Raw genomic sequence first — 18,763 nt, 5'->3', positions numbered from 1 at the left:
CTTCCCACTCCGAACAACAGAATACACGGTCCAGTCGCACCAGAGTTGGGTCGTCCCTCTCATTGGAACAAGTAGACTTACGCCCCACTAACGGTAATTCCTTGATCTCGCAATCATCAATAAGGTGCCAAAACCTCCCCATCATAGGTCTGTTGAGGTTAGCAATGGTGTTGTTCTCGACCTGTTATATTAGATTGAAGTATCCAACCAAAAGCCACATACCAGGACACAAGGCCTTCACATCCCTGAGCTCTTGATTCTTGAATGAACAGTAGCTTGTATTCATCATCTTGCGGTCCACAATAAACTCCCGTAAACCACCAATTTCTACCCTCTTCTTCCATAAAATGAAAAGATGCCAAAAACGAGTTTACCCGAGAGGAAATGGTAGCAAAAAATTTATCGAACTCTAAACCAAAGACAGAAGAAAAGAGGAATTGGTTCATGGTTTCCACTTTACTTTACTTAAGGCAGACAATATCAGCACTTAAAAGACAAAATAACATCCCTAACTGAATTACGCCAAGCTAGACCAGCAAGGATTCAATGGACACAAATAAAGACGACTAACCGAAAAACACCGCTCAATTAGCACCCAGCAAAAACTGCTGAGCCAAAAATGGCTGACAAAGCCACCTAGAACAGTTTGCTGTAGCTATCTTGAACTGCCTGATCAATACTCATTCTCACCGGCCAAATCCCAAACTCCGAATGACCCTATTCTACGCATCAGAGACGATTCCACCTTGGTGGACCTTCACAGGGCATATCATAGCGAACTCAGGGCTCATCACCATTTTTCAACAGCAAGTGCCCATCTTCTGTAGAAATGCAGATCTCCGTCACAACCTAAACGTAACCAAAGCATGTCAACTTAAAAGTTACTCATGCATGTCATAACTTCAAACATTAGAAATTGAAATACTACGAAACATGTTGCTAACAAAAAGCCACAACTACTCGTCCTTTTAAAGAAGCACTCCTGTCAAAGAGCACAAAATTATGATAGGATTGTGGCTGTTATGTTTCAAGTAATTTTCTGCTGCATCTTCAATAGTGATCAGATGGTATGACTAGATGAATCTGCATGGTAATATATTATGATTGTAACAAAATTACAGCTTTTATTAGTGCACCAAGTTAGCTGTTGAGCAATATAATATACACAATGGACCATCATTAAAAACAAGTGATTCCATTACACACCTGATGGTACTCTCTGTCAGTAATCTCTCTTTTTATATGTTTCGCAGCAGCAGCAACAACTTCCTGCTTAGTCAATGTTCCATTGGGTTCTTTGTGACGGAAGAGCAAAATAAATATGTTTCTGTAGCAAAAGATACATGAATAAATACACATAGAGCTCTGTAAATATCAAACTGGTATTCCATGCAATTTCAAATTCACTTTAGTGCATGTTACCGTAGAGCTCGCTTATCCTCATGCTTTGCAACAAAAACACTATGAACAGGAACAGCAACTAGATGTATTTTTCGATTCAGCTCATCATGAGGCAGCGATGCACAATTTTTTGCAGCATTGCACAGAGCTTGCAGTTTGGATCCATCCTTTCTATTGGAAGCATATTTTGCAGCCAACTGGCGCAAGTCTCTAACAACTGCCTGCATGCTGCAGTTAACAGACATATATCATTTTATATCCCATTTAACTGTTACTTGGCAGTTATCCAATATATAATGGCACATAAAGAGCTGTAACACGATATAAGATTAAATAAGATGCAGTATCAAAGGGGAGGGGGGGATCTATAGGAACTAAATAGAACTGACTGCATAAATATAATCGGTGATAAGAATACAAGATACCGGATCAACAAATATTTATGGTGAATCAGAAAAGGTAAAGAGCCAGGGTGACTGACTTTGTAGGAACTGACCTGCGAACTTTATTGGCAGTGAAAACAGTGCCCAAAACAGATCGCGCAAGGTCATCACTTCCTTGAGATGGGCCATCCCTGCCCTTGCTCATATTTGAATGAGGCCCTTTAGAAGCAACATTAGGTCTGGTTGAATTCATGGTCTTCTTTGCCAAAGTAGTGCTCATTTCTAGGGACTCACGGAGAGTGGTCTCCCGAGCAGACCAAGCACACTCTTGTTCATTGACTATATGCGGATAGCGTTTTATGAAAGACAAATCTGCCGATATAAATTTATGGTCCTTCAGAATTTGACGTCTTTTACACAATGGAGACAGTATCCAGTCTCTCATAGCACGATTGCCAATCAGATTGATAAATGGTTCCAGAATATTTGATGGGACGGGATCCCTTTTTGTAAACTCAAGAAGAATTCTATCCATGGGACCAGAATATACACCATCAAACAACAAAGAACTTTTGCAGACCCACAATCCACGCACCAAATATGCACACTCTGGAAGCATTTTCAAAATTTCAACCTCTGAACAGGTTGGAGCAAGGTCCTTCAGAGCATCAAATCGATTTACTCCTGAAACCTATTTTAATAAAGAGGTGAATATTAAAGAAAAAGGTACAAAACAAGTTCAACTATTGATTGGTGTTTCTTTTTCCTACATGATTAGAGCTACAAGCATTCGTTAAAATGGGAACATCTCAATCTAACCTCAGTAAACCATTTCTTGAGGCGTTCTTCCAGTGGTAGCAAAAGCATCTCCCTGTTATAAAAGCAGGTAAACAAATATGTAACATGGATCTCAAAATGCATTATAAAGTTCAAGTAGTGACAACAATCCAAGAAAGAAGTGGAAGAAAAGGCAATCACTAAAAAAGAAGGAATTTTAAACATAGCTGTTCAAGAAATGCAAATACAAACATTTCAAGCAAGACAGTTTTCTTGCAAAATATTGGCTGTAGCATATTAAGCTCGGTCTAGAACAACGCAAGAGATCTGTGAGTCATTTTATTAAGAAGAAAGATAAGGGGCTACCAAAATGTGAGCCCCCAGTACAACGGTTGGTTATGACCTAAGCGCCTATATGATGTGTTTGTTGGGCACTGACACGTGCGCAGGCGCACTGTCAGGTGGACCCAAACACTCAAAGACAATAGGAGAGAACTCAGGCACACGACAAGATAGACAGTAGGGAATTGTAGTTTCTCGTTATGCGTGTCCCATCCCGCTACAGGATGGGGTATTTATAGGCCCGTCCGGGGGTAGGTGGTCCAAAGTACGGTCCTACCCCTGTCTACCTATTATATCCAGGGAATATTCCATGTAACGTTGTAATTACAATGTCGTTCATACATCAGACGGCGCACACCAAACAACACACCCGCACGCCACACTGAGAGGTGGGCCCCTAGAGATGTCTTTTGGTGGACCGATGATGCACGGGATCGGTCCATAGCCTTCGCGCTCTTGAGCCCTCGCATCGTGGCTCCCTTCTCTATGCTTGGCCAAATGAGGGCATTCCTTCAGTCGGCGTACTGGCAGAGGCCCTTGCTGCTGCCGACCTATTGCGGTCGCCCACTAGATCGAAGGCCCCTTCGCCCGTGGACCCCTCGTCGGCGGTCGCCCCCAGAATCGAAGACTCCTTCGCAGTGACCCTGAGTATGGTTAGTACAATACAAAAAGTATGGCCTTCCCTCTGTGATCAAGACTGTATTTGGTCTCCACCCAACAGTGCTCAAGGCCATCAAACCAACAAAACAAAAAAAACCCACAGGCTAGACAACCATCACCCAAACCACTACCAACTAATTTCCAAGGTTGAACTAGCGTGCTAGGAGCTCTTGAAGGGCACTAGCACCTGCCCTACACCAAATAGTGTAAGTGAGTTGGAAGCGTATATTGATTGATATGTGAGAGACGGTACAGGTACATGTATATATAGGGGAGGAAGGTGAGAGGTAAAAGGAAGCCTTCTACACCAAAGGAAAGATCCTAGACTAGAATTAGATCCTCAATCAGAGGGATTGAGATCCTCCCCTAATTCTCTCTATCTATATCTGTGTCAAGACTTCCATACAAGCCGGTCGGCAGATATACCAGGCGATAGGCCCTGCTGCACTTTCTAACACCCCCCCCCCCCCCCGCAGTGTTAGCGTCCGTGGAGCAAACGTTAAGACTGGTCCGAAATTCAGTGAAGATGTCAGCAAACTGGCAAGTCGTCGGGACATGTAGCACACGAACAACACCGAGGGCAACCTTTTCTCGGACAAAGTGAAGATCAATTTCCACATGTTGGTACGTTGATGTTGAACAGGATCTGAGGACATATAAACATCGTTGATGTTGTCACAGTATACCAATGAAGTCTTGGGTAGGGGAACATGTAGCTCTGCCAACAACTGACGCAACCAGGAGACTTCAGCAATTGCATTGGCAAGGACACGGTACTTAGCTTCGGCACTGGAGCGTGAGACGTGTTCTGGCGCTTGGAGGACCAAGAGACGAGATTAGCACCAAGAAAGACAGCATACCTCCGAGTGTCTGGACAGCCAGCCCAATCAGCATCAGAGTAAACCACAAGTTCCATCTGCGAAGAGGGGCTTAAATGAAGACCCAACTGAAGAGTGCCTCTGACGTAGCGCAGGATACGCTTAAGGGCTGCCAAATGGGGTTCCCGAGGATCGTGCATATGGAGACAGACTTGTTGAACGGCATATGCAATATCTGGACGGGTGAAAGTGAGGTACTGTAGTGCTCCTGCAAGATTGCGAAACTCCGTGGGATCTCAGACAGGGTCACCATCAGCTGAGAGTTTGGGGTTGATATCAACAGGGGTTGTACAGGGCTTGCAGCCACTCATACCAACTCGCTCAAGTATCTCAATCATATACTGGCGTTGAGAAAGAAAAATGCCAGAAGCAGAATGTTGAACATGCATACCAAGAAAATGATGAAGAGGACCAAGATCTTTCAGTGAAAACTCCTGTTGGAGAGTAGTAATAGTGCGTCGTAGAAGAGACATGGATGAGGCAGTCAATACAATGTCATCCACGTAAAGAAGGTAAATCATAGTTGCACCCTTGTGATAGACGAAAAATGAAGTATCAGACTTGGCCTCAACAAATCCAAGTTGAATCAGGTGGGAGGCGAATCTGTTGTACCAGGCACGAGGAGCCTGTTTGAGCCCATAAAGTGACCGGTTGAGACGGCACACATAATCAGGATGAGTGGAATCTTCAAAACCAGTGGGCTGAACACAGTAAACAGTCTCTAACAAGGTCCCCTGAAGGAAAGCATTGTTGACATCAAGTTGGTGAATCGGCCAGCTATGCGAGAGAGCCAGGGAAAGAACAGTCCGGACTGTAGCTGGCTTGACCACTGGACTGAAAGTTTCTGAAAAATCAATACCAGGACGCTGAGTGAAGCCCCGAAGAACCCATCTTGCCTTGTAGCGCTCAAGAGAACCATCAGCTTTGAACTTATGTTTGAAGACCCACTTGCCAGTCACAACATTGCAATGCGGCGGGTGAGGCAGAAGATCCCAAGGGTAGTTACCAATAAGGGCAGAATATTCTTGTTCCATGCAGAGCGCCAATTGGGATCAGTAATGGCTGCTCGATATGTCCTCGGAATGGGGGACAATGTAGAGGCTTCAAATAGAGCTGGAAACCGAAGACCACTCTTGCCACGGGTCGTCATTCTGTGGTGGTTGACCACCGGATTGATAGGAACTGCACCAACAGGAATGGGGGGTGCAGGGGCAGTCGTCAGAGGAGGCGCTGGAGCAGTAACAGTAGGCGAGCGAAGGGAGTACACCCGCCTGCAGAAACGACCAGCAGGGGCCGTTGTTCCATGGACGGCGGGGGCTGCAGAAGGTCGAGCATGTGGCCCAGGTAGTAGTGTTGTTGGTGACGATGCGCCTGGGAGACCAGCCATGCGGACAGGAGACTGCAGCACCGGGGCTGGTGGCGGTACCGGGCCTGACGACTGGCCAATAGGGCCAGCCAGCGCTGCAGGTGGCTGAAGCACCGGTGCGTGGGTCGGCTCGGACCCGGCCTCTGGTGGAGTAGGTGGCTCAACCGGTGAGGAAGCCACCGGTGGGGGTGGCAGCGCCATACAAGTACCTGAGAAAGAAGACACAGGCAACAGCCCGAAAGGAGCTGTAACCGGGTTAGAGTGATCATCGAGGAAGGCGAAGGCCACAGGTGTGGGTGGATTGGAATCCTCAGAAAAGGGAAACGAGGTTTCATCAAAAACCACATGACGGGAGATGATGGTACGATTGGACTGGCGATCAAGACATTGTTAGCCTTTGTGGTGGCGAGAATAGCCAAGAAAGACACAGGGCTGAGCGAGGAGATAGTTTATGTGGATGGTGGCAGAAAGGTTGGGGTAGCATTGACAGCCAAAAACACGAAGGTGCTCATAGGATGGGTTGTGGCCGAAGAGAGCAAAGTGTGGTGTAGAAACGGCAAGTGTTTTGGTGGGAAATATGTTGAGAAGATATGTTTCGGTGCCAAGAGCCGTGGCCCAAAAACTGGGGGGAAGACTAGACTGAATGAGGAGGGTGCAAATGATATTGTTAATGGAACGGATAACACGTTCAACCTTGCCATTTTGAGCTGAAGTGTAGGGGCAAGACATGCGCAGATGGACTCCATGGGAGAAGTTGCGGGCTTGGAGGTTGTCGAATTCGCAACCATTGTCGCACTGGATGCCCTGGATGGTGACACCGAACTGCGTACGAACGTAGGCAAAGAAATTGGTTAGGGTGGAGAGGGTGTCAGATTTGAGGCGTAAAGGAAATGTCCATAAATAGTGGGAGTAGTCATCCAAAATAACAAGATAGTATTTGTGGCCAGACACACTGGTGATGGGAGATGTCCAAAGGTCGCAGTGAATTAACTGAAAGTTACAGGTAGCGCGGAAGGAAGAGGTAGGAAATGGTAGACGGACATGTTGACCGAGTTGACAAGCATGACATGGATGAGTACTAGTATTTTTATTACAAGGAATTGCGGATGACTGCGCTAGATGAGATAAAACGGCGTGACCGGGATGTCCAAGTCGTTGATGCCATAAGGTAGACGCAAGGAGAGTAGAAGACGGGAGCCGCAGGGGGTACAACGGACCAGAGTTGTTACATCTGAAGATCTCGCGCCGAGTGGGTAGATCCTTCACAAAACAGCCAAAAGGATCAAATTCAACAGAACGATTATTATCGGTGGTAAATTGACGGACATAAATCAAATCCTTAATGAGGGATGGGGAAACCAAAACATTGTGAAGGGAAAGATTATAGGGAAGATGGGTGGTGCCAGTGGAGGTGACAGGAATGAGATGACCATTACCAACGATAATATGGGCAGGAAGATGCTGGGAAGAAGAGGGGTGAGATATTATACCAGCATCAGATGTCATGTGACTGGAGGCACCAGTATCAAAATGCCATTCTTGTTGAGGTGGTTGCTGAAGAGTGACTATTTGGAAGTTGGCGGCGAGGGTGTGTTGATCCTAGACAGAGGGTGTGTTGATCCTAGACAGGTGCGGGCGAAGAAGGGACGGTGTAGGCAAGGGGCGGCCCATATGCCGCAGCAAGAACTGCCCACTGGCTAGGAGCCCCGGCGACGAGGGCATGTGGTGGTGGGGGCGATGCAGCAGGCGGACGAGGAGCCGAAGGTGGACGTTGGCCAGGCCACATGTAGATGGCCCCATCCAAGGGTTGTAGTAGTTGTAGTTGGAGGATGGTGCAGGGCCAATGATGACGCTGCTGTTGTTGTCGGAGGTTCTACCACCGCGCTTGCCTCGCTTGCCACGTTGTTCGTTGAGGTCGCAGATGATAAGAAGCGGAAATAGATATTATCAAGGAACGATGGCTGACGCTTCGGCTCCCTGCCCTGGCGGGGCATCTTCCCCCTCGGTACCCCACCCCGCCCCTTCAGTTCCCCTCCCCGCTCCCCTTCCCACCAGTCCCTCGCCGGTCATCACCCCGGTACCACCTCGTAGCTACCTGCCAGCGGCCTACAAGGTGCCTTCGGTGTTTCAGTTTCGGACATCGAGCGGCAGACTGCTCGTCCCTGCCGGTTGATACACAGAAGCAGTCAGTGTGGCAGCGTCTGGGCTACGTCAAGAAGCGTCCTCCGGCGAGACAGGAAACCTCCCAGAGAGCTCCGGCGAGGTTGAGGATACCTGTGCGGCCTCCGGTGTGGCAGAGGCTGTCTGGCATGGACGAGGCTTCTCCACTAGAGGGCGCGCGCAATGCCTCGATTTGGAGACGCCTTGCCACGTCGCATGACCATGCTGCGATGGAGACTACCCTGGATTCAGTGAAGCAGCCGCCCTTACAGCCCAAGCGTAAAAGAAGGCGCTCTAAGCGCGGGAAAGGGGATGCGGCGCAGGGTTCAGGGCACAGCCAGTCTACCCCTGCTGACATTGTTCCTAACATGTCGGCCATACCCTCTTGCGTTCTGGAATTATCAACGGACATGGCAAGGGAAGAAGTAGCACTCCGTCGAGCCTTATTTGTTACTGTTGTTGGAACCAGACCTATTGTTCTTGGCTCAAATGTGCTGGAGGAAGTGGCCCGTCGCTATTGTCTCAATATTGATGACATGTCTATTCATCAAACCATGCCGGAAGACTTCCTGCTATTCTTGCCGGATGAAGAAGTGGCGACAAGAGTGCTTAACGAAGAAAGGTCGTTCAGAGGCCCTATGTTCTTGCTCGTGTTCAAGCAGTGGACAAGATTTACACACGCTTCAGCTACGTCACTGCCTCACTTGTTGGATATTGAGATCCGTGGGATCCCAGCGCACGCGTGGGGTCTAACCACAGCCAAGAAGCTTCTCCACGACGCCTGTCACATTTTGGAGTTGCATCCCGCCTCTGCGAGCAAGTCTGATCTCTCCTCACTCAAGCTTCGGGCATGGTGTTTGGATCCGATGATGCTTCGCATGGATATGGACCTCCACATCGTTGAGCGGGGGCCATTAAATCAGGAGGCGAGATGCCTGACCTACAAGATTAGCATTGCTGTTCTTCCGGCTTCCCTTCAGTTTCTCTCGGAGAGGAGTCTGTCTCCTTCGAATGAGCTCCATGGTGAGGAGGACGAGGATGTTCGGGGTCTGTCCAACCCCCGGATCCGACAACTGGGTCCTTCTATGCAGCGTCAGTCTGTCCACCTTCGCCTCGGTTCCCATCAGAGTGCGGGCAGAAAACGGACTGCAGATGTGCATGGGGATATGGGTGAGGCGCCAGTTTTAGCTCTGGAAGATGGTGCTGCTTTCTGTGTTGGTGATGGGCCGTTGTCCTCCCCTAGACCTTCTTCGCCTCAGCGCACGAGTATGGCTGAGCCGCTAGAGAAGGCTGGGTTGAGCTCGCCCCGTTTTGCCACTCAAGCTCCAAGCATGACAACCTCGATGAACATTTTGGAAGATTTATCTCCGCGCTGCAATGATCATGATCCAGTTGTTTTCTATGCTGGTGATGGGCCGCTGACCTCCCCTAGACCTTCTTCGCCTCGGCGCAGGAGTATGGCTGGGCCGCGGGAGAAGGCTGGGTTGAGCTCGCCCCTTTCTGCCACTCAAGCTACAAGCAAGATGACCTCGAAGAACGTTTTGGAAGGTTTATCCCCCTGCTGCCATGTCCAGGAACCAGTTGATCCCCCTCCCATGTTGGTTTACTACCGTAAAAGATTGGTTCAAAGGCTTCCGTACACTCAGTTAGTGATGTCGCGGAAGTTGCGGCAGCTCTGCCTGCTCCATCTGCACCACTGCTGCAAGTCGCTACTGGGGACTCGACATTGTCAGTTTCTGCTCAATCTGCGGGGTTGGCTGGTTTGTCAGTTCAGGATGATGGGACAGCTGCAAATGAGTCACAATTTCTGATGCCTCAAAAGATAAGAGAATATTTTTTTCAAAAAGATTACTCGGCAAGCTTCAGCCCTGGTTTCGGCTCCAAGCCCCTGTCCTTGTCAAACTGGACAAAGTTTTTTGTTCAGTAGACTGGGAAATGATCTATCCCAATGTTCTCCTTCAGAGTTCTGCTTCTATTGACTCAGATCACTGTCCCTTGATCTTGGGCCTTCATGATAATATCTCTGGAAAAAGAAGATTTCATTTTGAAGCCTTCTGGACTAAATTGGAGGGGTTCAACGATGTTGTTCAGACCGCCTGGGATTCGGTTACTGGAGAGATGTGTCCTTTCCAATCCTTTTTCTGAAGTTAAAGAAGACAGCTAAAAGTCTTATTGTCTGGAGTTATAATCAGGTGGGACACATCAGGTTCCAATTAGCCTTGGCTAAGGAAATCCTTCATAGGTTGGAGATTGCCCAGGATGACAGGATCCTTTCCATGAATGAGCTATGGTTAAAGAATAAGTTAAAGAAGCATACCCTGCTGCTTTCGTCCTTGAGAAGGACCATGGCCAAGCTGTGATCCAGAATATCGTGGCTCAAGGATGGAGATGCGAACTCCAAGCTATTACATTTACAAGCCAGACACCGTAAAAGAACATTGTAACCTCTCTGAGGGATGGGGATGTCACCTTAACTGGGCATGATGAGAAGGCTGCAGCAGTTGATCTTTTTTTTCTTCAACCTGATTGGTACAAATGTGGGCAGAGATAGAATCATTGATTTAGATGCTCTTGATATTCCTAGTCATGATCTCTCTGAGTTGGATGCTCCTTTCTCTGAAAAAGAGGTTTGGGACACTATTGTAAGTCTCCCCCCTGATAAGGCACCTGGATCTGATGGTTTTACTGGACGATTCTACAGAGTCTGTTGGCACATAATCAAACATGATTTCATGAAAGTGGTGTCAGCAGTTTGGGGCAGAAAATTCAATAACTTTGACAAACTCAATTCAGCTTACATCACTCTGATCCCTAAAAAAGAGGATGCTGCCCAGGTTAAGGATTTTAGGCCTATTAGTTTGGTTCATAGTGTTGCTAAGTTGATCACTAAAATCCTTGCCAATCGTTTGGCTGCTAGGCTTCATGAGATGGTCTCTCCCAATCAAAGTGCTTTCATAAAGGGCCGATTTATTCAAGATAACTTCATGTTGGTACAACAGACCTCGCGGCTACTTCTGTAAGTAGAGGGACTCTAACTCTCATCAAGAGGATGACACTATGAGTTGGGGCAATTTTTCTGTTTATTTCCTCAAACACTACACAATGCCATACCCTTAGAGGGGTTGGGGACACATATTTATAGCCCTAGGGGCTGCACTACCACACCTTCTCACACACACTACACAACAGGATTGTCCTCTAGATGCTAAAGAGACTACAGAGGACAGTCAAAAGCGACTGTTGTCCTCTAGATGCTAAAGCGACTACAGAGGACAGTCAAAAAACGACTGTTGTCCTCTAGATGCTAAAGAGACTACAGAGGACAGTCAAGCTGTCCTCTAGATGCTAAAGGACTACAGAGGACAGTCAAAAGCAGGTTGTCCTCTAGATGCTCAAGACTTATTCCATCATTCTCCCCCTAAGTCTTGGGCGTCGTCTTGTGAGAAAGTTGGGCCATCCCGGACCTGGAGCAAAGCTCAACAAACTTGATCTTCCCAAGGGGCTTGGTGAGCAGGTCTGCAAGCTGATCCTTGGTGCTGATGTAGCGCGCCTTGATGCTCCCTTCTGCCAAGCAGTCTCGGATGAAGTGGTATCTCAGCCGGATGTGCTTGCTCCGTTCATGGAACACGGGGTTCTTGGCCAATGCCAGAGCGGACTGACTGTCCACCCTGAGTTCCACCGCTCCAGTGTCTCTCCCGAGGAGATCACCGAGCAGTCGAGCCAGCCAGAGAGCCTGAGTCGAAACAGTGGACGCCGCTATGTACTCGGCCTCGCAGCTGGACATGGCCACCACCTGCTGCTTGACCGACTGCCAGCTGATGGGGCACTTGCCGAGGAAGAAGAGGATCCCGCTTGTGCTCTTGTTGGTGTCGATGTCGCCGGCGTGGTCGCTATCGCTGTACCCGACAAGGTGTGCCTCCCCAGGGCACCTCGGGTAGTAGAGACCGTGGTCGAGAGTCCCCGCAACAGAGAGGATGATCCTCTTCACAGCCTGCTCATGCTCCGTCGTCGGTCGCTGCAAGAACCGACTAATGTAGCCGACGGAGTATGCCAAGTCAGGCCGTGTGTGGACGAGGTAGCGAAGGCTCCCCACAAGACGCCGGTACTGAGTAGCATCCACCTCCTCCGTCGTGTTGTCGCGACTCAGCTTTAGCCTCTCCTCCATCGGAGTGAGAGCTGGGTTGAAGTCGGTGAGCCCAGCCAGCTCAACAATGCGCCTGGCATAGGCGGTCTGGCGAAGTGTGATCCCGGAGTCTCCCTGGTGCACCTCAAGCCCCAGCTAGAAGGAGAGATGCCCCAGGTCACTCATTTGGAAGGTGGCCTTCATCTCTTCCTTGAACGCTGCCACCTCTGCATCCTTGGCGCCGGTGATCACCAAGTCGTCGACGTAGACACCCACCAGCAGGCCATTTTCTCCATTGCCCCGCCGATAGATGGCCGCCTCGTGCGAGCTTGGCATGAAGCCCATCCTCTTGAGCGTGGAATCCAGCTTGACATTCCACGCCCTTGGTGCCTGTCGCAAGTCGTAGAGAGCCTTGCGCAGGCGCAACACCTTGCCCTCCTTGCCAGGGATCGCAAAACCTGGCGGCTGGTGTACATAGACCTTCTCCTTTAAGTCGCCGTTAAGAAACGCCGACTTGACATCCATGTGATGAACATGCCAGCCCTTCAGGGCTGCCAGCGCGAGGAGGAGTCGCACGGATTCCATCCGTGCTACAGGGGCGAAGGCATCGTCGAAGTCGATCCCCTCCTACTGCAAGAAACCGCGTGCCACCAAGCGAGCCTTATGCTTGACGATGGCGCCGGCTTCATCCCTCTTCAGTTTGAACACCCACTTAAGGGTGATCGCGCGATGACCATGAGGGAGATCAGCGAGCTCCCAAGTGCGATTCGTCTCAACCGCGTCCATCTCCGACTGCATCGCGGCACGCCAAGCCGCATGTTTCTCGGCCTCCGCGAAAGACCGAGGCTCACCATCGTCGCATGCAAGATGCAACTCTCCTGCCAGAATGCGAGACGCAGGGCTTGGCACCGACGGTCGATGAGAAGGCCCTCCACCCTTCGATACCGCAACGGCTCGCCGTCGTAGCACGCGTCGACGCGCTCCTCGTCGCGGGACAGAGGGGTCACGAGCTCCACTGGGTCGTGCTCGACACGAGCTGGTGTCGGAGAGGACGTTCCCGGAGAGGGTACCGTCGGTGCTGGAGTGCGTGGTGGCGAAGAGCTCGCTGTAGCCGGAGTCGTGGCTGGAGTGCGTGGTGGTGAAGAGCTCGTTGTAGCAAGAGCTGGAGAGTTTGGCGCTGGAGTCGGTGGAGACTTGGGGGCTGGGGTAGACCTGCTCGGAGAAGAGTTGCCTACTCCCCCAGCTCCCTCAAAGTGGACGTACTCGATGGTGAAGTCGTACGTCGGAGTCGTGCCGTCGTCCACCGCCTTGTCCCACGCCCATCCTCGCCCTTCATCGAACACTACGTCGCGCGTCGTGCGCACACGCTGTGTTCTTGGGTCAAGGATGTGGTAGGCCTTCGAGCCCTCCGCGTAGCCAATGAACACCCCCGGGGTGCTCCTATCGTCGAGCTTGCTGATGTGGCCAAGCTCCTTGGTGAATGCGAGGCAGCCGAAGACCCGTAGGTGAGAGACCGCCGGCTTGCGCCCATGCCAAGCCTCGTACGGTGTCATCCCGTTGAGAGCCTTGGTGGGCGAGCGGTTGAGGATGTAAACCGCTGTCACCACCGCCTCTCCCCAGAAGACAGTTGGCATTCCTCTCTGCTTGAGGAGAGGCCGAGCCATCCCCACAACCGTCTGGTTGCGCCGCTCGACGACGTCGTTCTGCTGCGGGCTGTACGGCTCGGAGTAGTGGCGCTGAACGCCCTCATCCGCGCAGTACGACGCGAACTCAGCCGCCGTGAATTCGCCGTCGTTGTCGGTGCGCAGCACGCGCAGCTTGCGGCCGCACTCCGCCTCCGTAGCGACCTGCACACGCCTGATGGCGTTCGCAGCCTCTCCCTTGGCTGGTGTCACCGGGCCACACAAGTCCCCATGCACGAGCTCAAGCCTCTCCTTGGCTCGGAAGCTCGACTGCTGGGGAAAGGGGAGCCGTCTCTGCTTTGTCAACACGCAGACATCGCAGAATTGCTCCACATGGTCAAGGCACGGCAGGCCTCGTACCATCTCCTTGGCACTGAGCCGCTTCAGGGCCTCGAAGTTAAGGTTCCCGAAGCGCTCGTGCCACTGTCATGCCCCGTCGTCTCGACGAGCAGCAAGACAGCAAGGTTGTGCCACCTTCACATTGAGGATGTATAGCCGATTTGGACTCCTGCGTACCTTGGCAAGAAGGCGACGAGAGGGATCCCAAATCCTCATGACTCCGTGCTCGACCTCCACGCGTGAACCGTTCTCATCCAGCTGTCCCAAGCTGATGATAGAGTTCCTCAACGCGGGGATGTAGTAGACTCCGGTGAGCAGCCTGTGCTCACCAGACGCGACGGTGAAGACGACTGAGCCGGCGCCCTTGATCTCTACGCCGGAGGCGTCCCCAAACTTGACGGAGCCTCGGACGCTAGAGTCAAGCTCGGTGAAGAACTCCCGTCGACCGGTCATGTGATGAGTGGCGCCGGTGTAGAGGCACCATCCTTCGATCATGTCCTTGTTGGAGCCGTCGCCGAGGAAAGCGCGTGCTTTCGACTCATCAAGGTGGAGGAGTGCCGCTGCGGCCGGTGCCGCTGGAGATGGCTCGATGCTTGCATGTGCCAGGAGCAGGGCCTCCTCCTCCGCCTCCGCCTGTGCGACGTTGGCCTGGCCACGTCGTGGCTGCCGACAATCCCTGGCCCAGTGGCCAAGCTTGCCGCAGTTGTGGCAGCCGGCGTCTCGTGCCGGCTTCTTGTTGCCGACGGCGCCACCTTGGGCACCTCCACGTGCACCACCCTCAGCATGTCCTCGCGCCCCGGCCTAGGCGCCTCCACGCGCCTTGCGTGGCTTGCCGCGTTTGCGGCCTCGTGTCGAGGAGGACTCCCCCTTCTTGTCACCCTGGCAGGCCTCCCACTGCTCCCGAGTGAGATGTAGCTTCCCGCCGATAGTGATAGGCCCAGAGAGAGCCTGTGGTTCGTCGCCGTCGACCACCTTGAGGCGACCAATCGCCTCTTCGATCGTCATCGTGGAGAGGTCTAGCAGAGACTCGATCGAGCGAGCAATTTGCCTGTACTTCTCGGGGATGCAACGGAAGAGCTTCTCAACAGCTCTCTCCTCATCGTAGGTGTCGTCGCCGAACTGCACCATCTTCTGCAACAGAGTGTCCCTGACAATGGCCGAACAGCTCTCGACGTAGTTGGTCTTGGTGAGGGTAGGCCACCCACCGCCGGGACCGATGTCCCTGACAATGGCCTGGGCCATGCGGCGACCATGGTACCGATCCGGGGAGGGAGAACCGCGCCGCCTGTAGAGGCCGCGATCTCCGTCGACTCGGTCGCCGCCGCCGGGAGCACCGCCGGCGCGTCTACGCCCGTCTGGGATGCCGCCGCGTGCGCCCCCGCCTAGAGCGCCGTCAGCGCGTCGGCGCCTATCCGGGCTACCGCCACGCGCGCCCCCATGAGGATGCGCGGCTGCCCACTATGCCGCCTGCTTTCGCGCTGCTTCCCTCGCCAGCCTGAGCTCTTCGTCGGTGTTGTCGTCGACAGAAGCAGAGCTGCCAGCTCTACTGCCGCGCAGAACCTCGAGCTCTGTTGCCGCCGCACGTGCAGCATCCGCCGCCTCCGCTGCTTCTACTTCCGCTCTCGCCGCTGCCAGTTCCGCCGCCGCCAACCGTGCTGCCCTCGCCGCTGTCACTGCAGCCGCTGCTGCTGCTCGCTCGCGTTCTTGTGCCGCGGCGACCTCGGCCTCCTGCTGGCGCCGCGCACTCGAAGTGGCCGAGCGTAGGGACATGGTGGGCTAGTGAGGGGTCGCTGCGTGTGGAAGAGGTTGTCTCAGACGAAAGGCTGCTCGTCTGAGCAGGCGAGGAAGGAACAGTTGGAGCTCTTGCTGCCGACTGAGTGTGGGGAGAGGCGCGGGAAGGAGATGAGCATGAGATGTTTAGGCTGCAGGATAGTTTGGCTTTGATACCAATTCTAAGTAGAGGGACTCTAACTCTCATCAAGAGGATGACACTATGAGTTGGGGCAATTTTTCTGTTTATTTCCTCAAACACTACACAATGCCATACCCTTAGAGGGGTTGGGGACACATATTTATAGCCCTAGGGGCTGCACTACCACACCTTCTCACACACACTACACAACAGGATTGTCCTCTAGATGCTAAAGAGACTACAGAGGACAGTCAAAAGCGACTGTTGTCCTCTAGATGCTAAAGCGACTACAGAGGACAGTCAAAAAGCGACTGTTGTCCTCTAGATGCTAAAGAGACTACAGAGGACAGTCAAGCTGTCCTCTAGATGCTAAAGGACTACAGAGGACAGTCAAAAGCAGGTTGTCCTCTAGATGCTCAAGACTTATTCCATCAACTTCATCATCAGAAAAAGGCCAGTCTTCTCTTAAAGTTGGATATCACTAAGGTTTTCGATTCGGTCTCCTGGCCTTTTCTTATTGATGTCATGAAACACATCGGTTTTGGTCAAATTTGGAGGGATATTATTTGTGGGCTGCTCTCCTCTTCTTCCACTAAAGTGCTTCTTAACGGTTTCCCCGGAAAGTGCATTATCCATCGGAGGGGTCTTAGGCAAGGAGACCCACTGTCTCCCATGCTTTTTATTCTTGCCATGGACATTCTAGGTTTGTTATTTGCTAGAGCAGAAGATGCAGGTCTTTTACAACCTTTGCCACCATCTCAGAGATTGCACCGGGTCTCTATGTATGCTGACGATGTGGCATTATTCCTGCACCCGGTGGCGGATGATATCCTTGCAGCTTTGGAGATTTTACATTTGTTTAGTGCCTCCTCGGGCCTTTAGAATAATGAAAGCAAGTCCAATATCTATCCTATCCAATGCTCTGTGGAGGATATTACGGTTACTCAAAATCTGCTGCCTTGTGCGCTGTCAGTGTTTCCCTGTCAGTATCTTGGTCTTCCTCTCTCCCTAGTCAAGCTTACTAAAGACCAAGTACAACCTTTTGTGGATAGAATTGCAAGGCAGCTCCCTAACTGGAAGGCGGATCTATTGACAAGAGCGGGTAGAAGGATCCAGGTTAAGCATGTTTTGACTGGTATGATGGTCTATTTAGCAATGGCTATCGATTTCCCTTCCGGGGCCTGGGATGCCATTAACAAAATCAGAAAAGGCTTTCTTTGGAGAGATCGCAAAGAGGCCAAGGGTGGTCATTGTCTTGTGTCCTGGGGGAGAGTTTGTCGCCCGCTCAGGCTCGGTGGCCTGGGCATCTCCAGTCTGCCCGAGATGTGTTGGGCTCTTCGGATGAGATGGTTGTGGTTGCACAAAACTGATCCAACTCGTCCTTGGGCGCAACTCCCTTTTCATGTGCCGTATAAGGTCCGGGCCTTCTTCTCCACTGTTCTAGTTTCAGAAGTTGGCAACGGTGCCAACACCCTTTTTTGGACTGACAAATGGATCTCAGGGCAGAGAATTCGTGATATTGCTCCAAGGATTTTCCAGTGTATTCCCAAGAGGATCACAAAAAGAAGAACTGTGCAAGAGGCTCTACTAAATAGAAGATGGATCTCAGATATTAAGGGGGCCCTCTCAGTGGGAGTTTTGGTGGATTACCTTCAGATTTGGAACCTTATGTCTGGGATAGTGCTGCAGCCTACTATTGAAGACAAACATATTTTTAGTATTGCCCCAGACGGTATCTATTCAGCAAAAGTGGTTTACGAGGGATTCTTCATGGGATCTACCTTTTTCAGCCACTATTCCAGGGTGTGGAGGACTTGGGCCCCGCCTAAATGCAGATTTTTTCTTTGGCTTGTGGCGCACAACAGGTGTTGGACCGCTGACAGATTAGCTAGAAGAGGGCTGGACCACCCTCCAATATGCCCTCTGTGTGATCAAAAGAAGGAAACCTTAGACCATCTCCTGGTTTCCTATGTTTTCTCAAGGATTTTCTGGTTTCAGCTTCTGAGGACTTTCGACCTTCATAGGCTCATCCCTCAGTTTGCTTCGACCTCCTTCATGAGCTGGTGGGAGGAAGCTTCTTCTTCGGTCAGTGGTTTGGTTAGAAAGGGGCTGAATTCTCTAGTTGTGTTGGGTGCTTACATTATTTGGAACCATCGCAACAGATGTGTCTTTGATAACTGGATTCCTAATGTGACTTTAGCCATTAGGATGGCTATGGAGGAAAGATGGATGTGGGAAATGGCTGGCGCTAAAGGGCTTTCCTATCTGTATGCCCCCCTTCTTGAGGTTTAGCCTCGGAGGACGTTTTTCTTCAGTAGTTTGTTGTTGTTCTTAGATGGACTATTTTGGTTTTTTAGTTTTTCGACCTCCGTAAGGAAGTCGGTCATTTTGTATCTGGTCTACTTAGACCTTATTTTTTCTTCTTTTTTTCTCGAACGCGCAAGAGACATGCGCATCTTTTCATTAAGAAGGAAGAGAAAAAGGATCCAAAATGGATCAGTACAGGAAGACCCCCATTACGGTGGTCGAAAACAAAGAAACAAAAATACATCCATAAATAAAAGGAACCAGAAACTACTTTGACCTAAAGACCTGGGATTGGGGCTGTTAAGAGATCTAAGTTTGTGGCCCCTCCTAACACCCACAGGTCCCTTTCCTCCTCGGTTCTCTTGATGGCTTCATTAAGGCAGGGAGAAAGGCCGTAAAAAACACAGGCGTTTCGGTGTTTCCACAATATCCA

General features: G+C 51.0%; 1 protein-coding gene across 1 annotated transcript in view; it reads right to left on the bottom strand.

Moving 5' to 3' along the window:
- Positions 1 to 398: 398 nt before the first annotated feature.
- The window catches only part of LOC103629388 (uncharacterized), a 55,703-nt gene continuing 37,338 nt past the window's right edge, over positions 399 to 18,763 (bottom strand). The window contains exons 9-13 of the mRNA XM_008650525.4: positions 2,604 to 2,655; positions 1,898 to 2,475; positions 1,423 to 1,629; positions 1,207 to 1,327; positions 399 to 849 (exon numbers count right to left, since the gene is read on the bottom strand). Of these exons, the coding sequence (XP_008648747.1) occupies positions 781 to 849; positions 1,207 to 1,327; positions 1,423 to 1,629; positions 1,898 to 2,475; positions 2,604 to 2,655 (1,027 nt within the window). The 3' untranslated portion in view covers positions 399 to 780. The remainder of the gene's footprint in view (positions 850 to 1,206; positions 1,328 to 1,422; positions 1,630 to 1,897; positions 2,476 to 2,603; positions 2,656 to 18,763) is intronic.

Source organism: Zea mays, chromosome 6, assembly GCF_902167145.1.
Source record: "Zea mays cultivar B73 chromosome 6, Zm-B73-REFERENCE-NAM-5.0, whole genome shotgun sequence".
In the NCBI taxonomy this organism is placed as follows: Eukaryota; Viridiplantae; Streptophyta; class Magnoliopsida; order Poales; family Poaceae; genus Zea; species Zea mays.
This window is presented reverse-complemented; position numbering and strand designations above follow the sequence as displayed.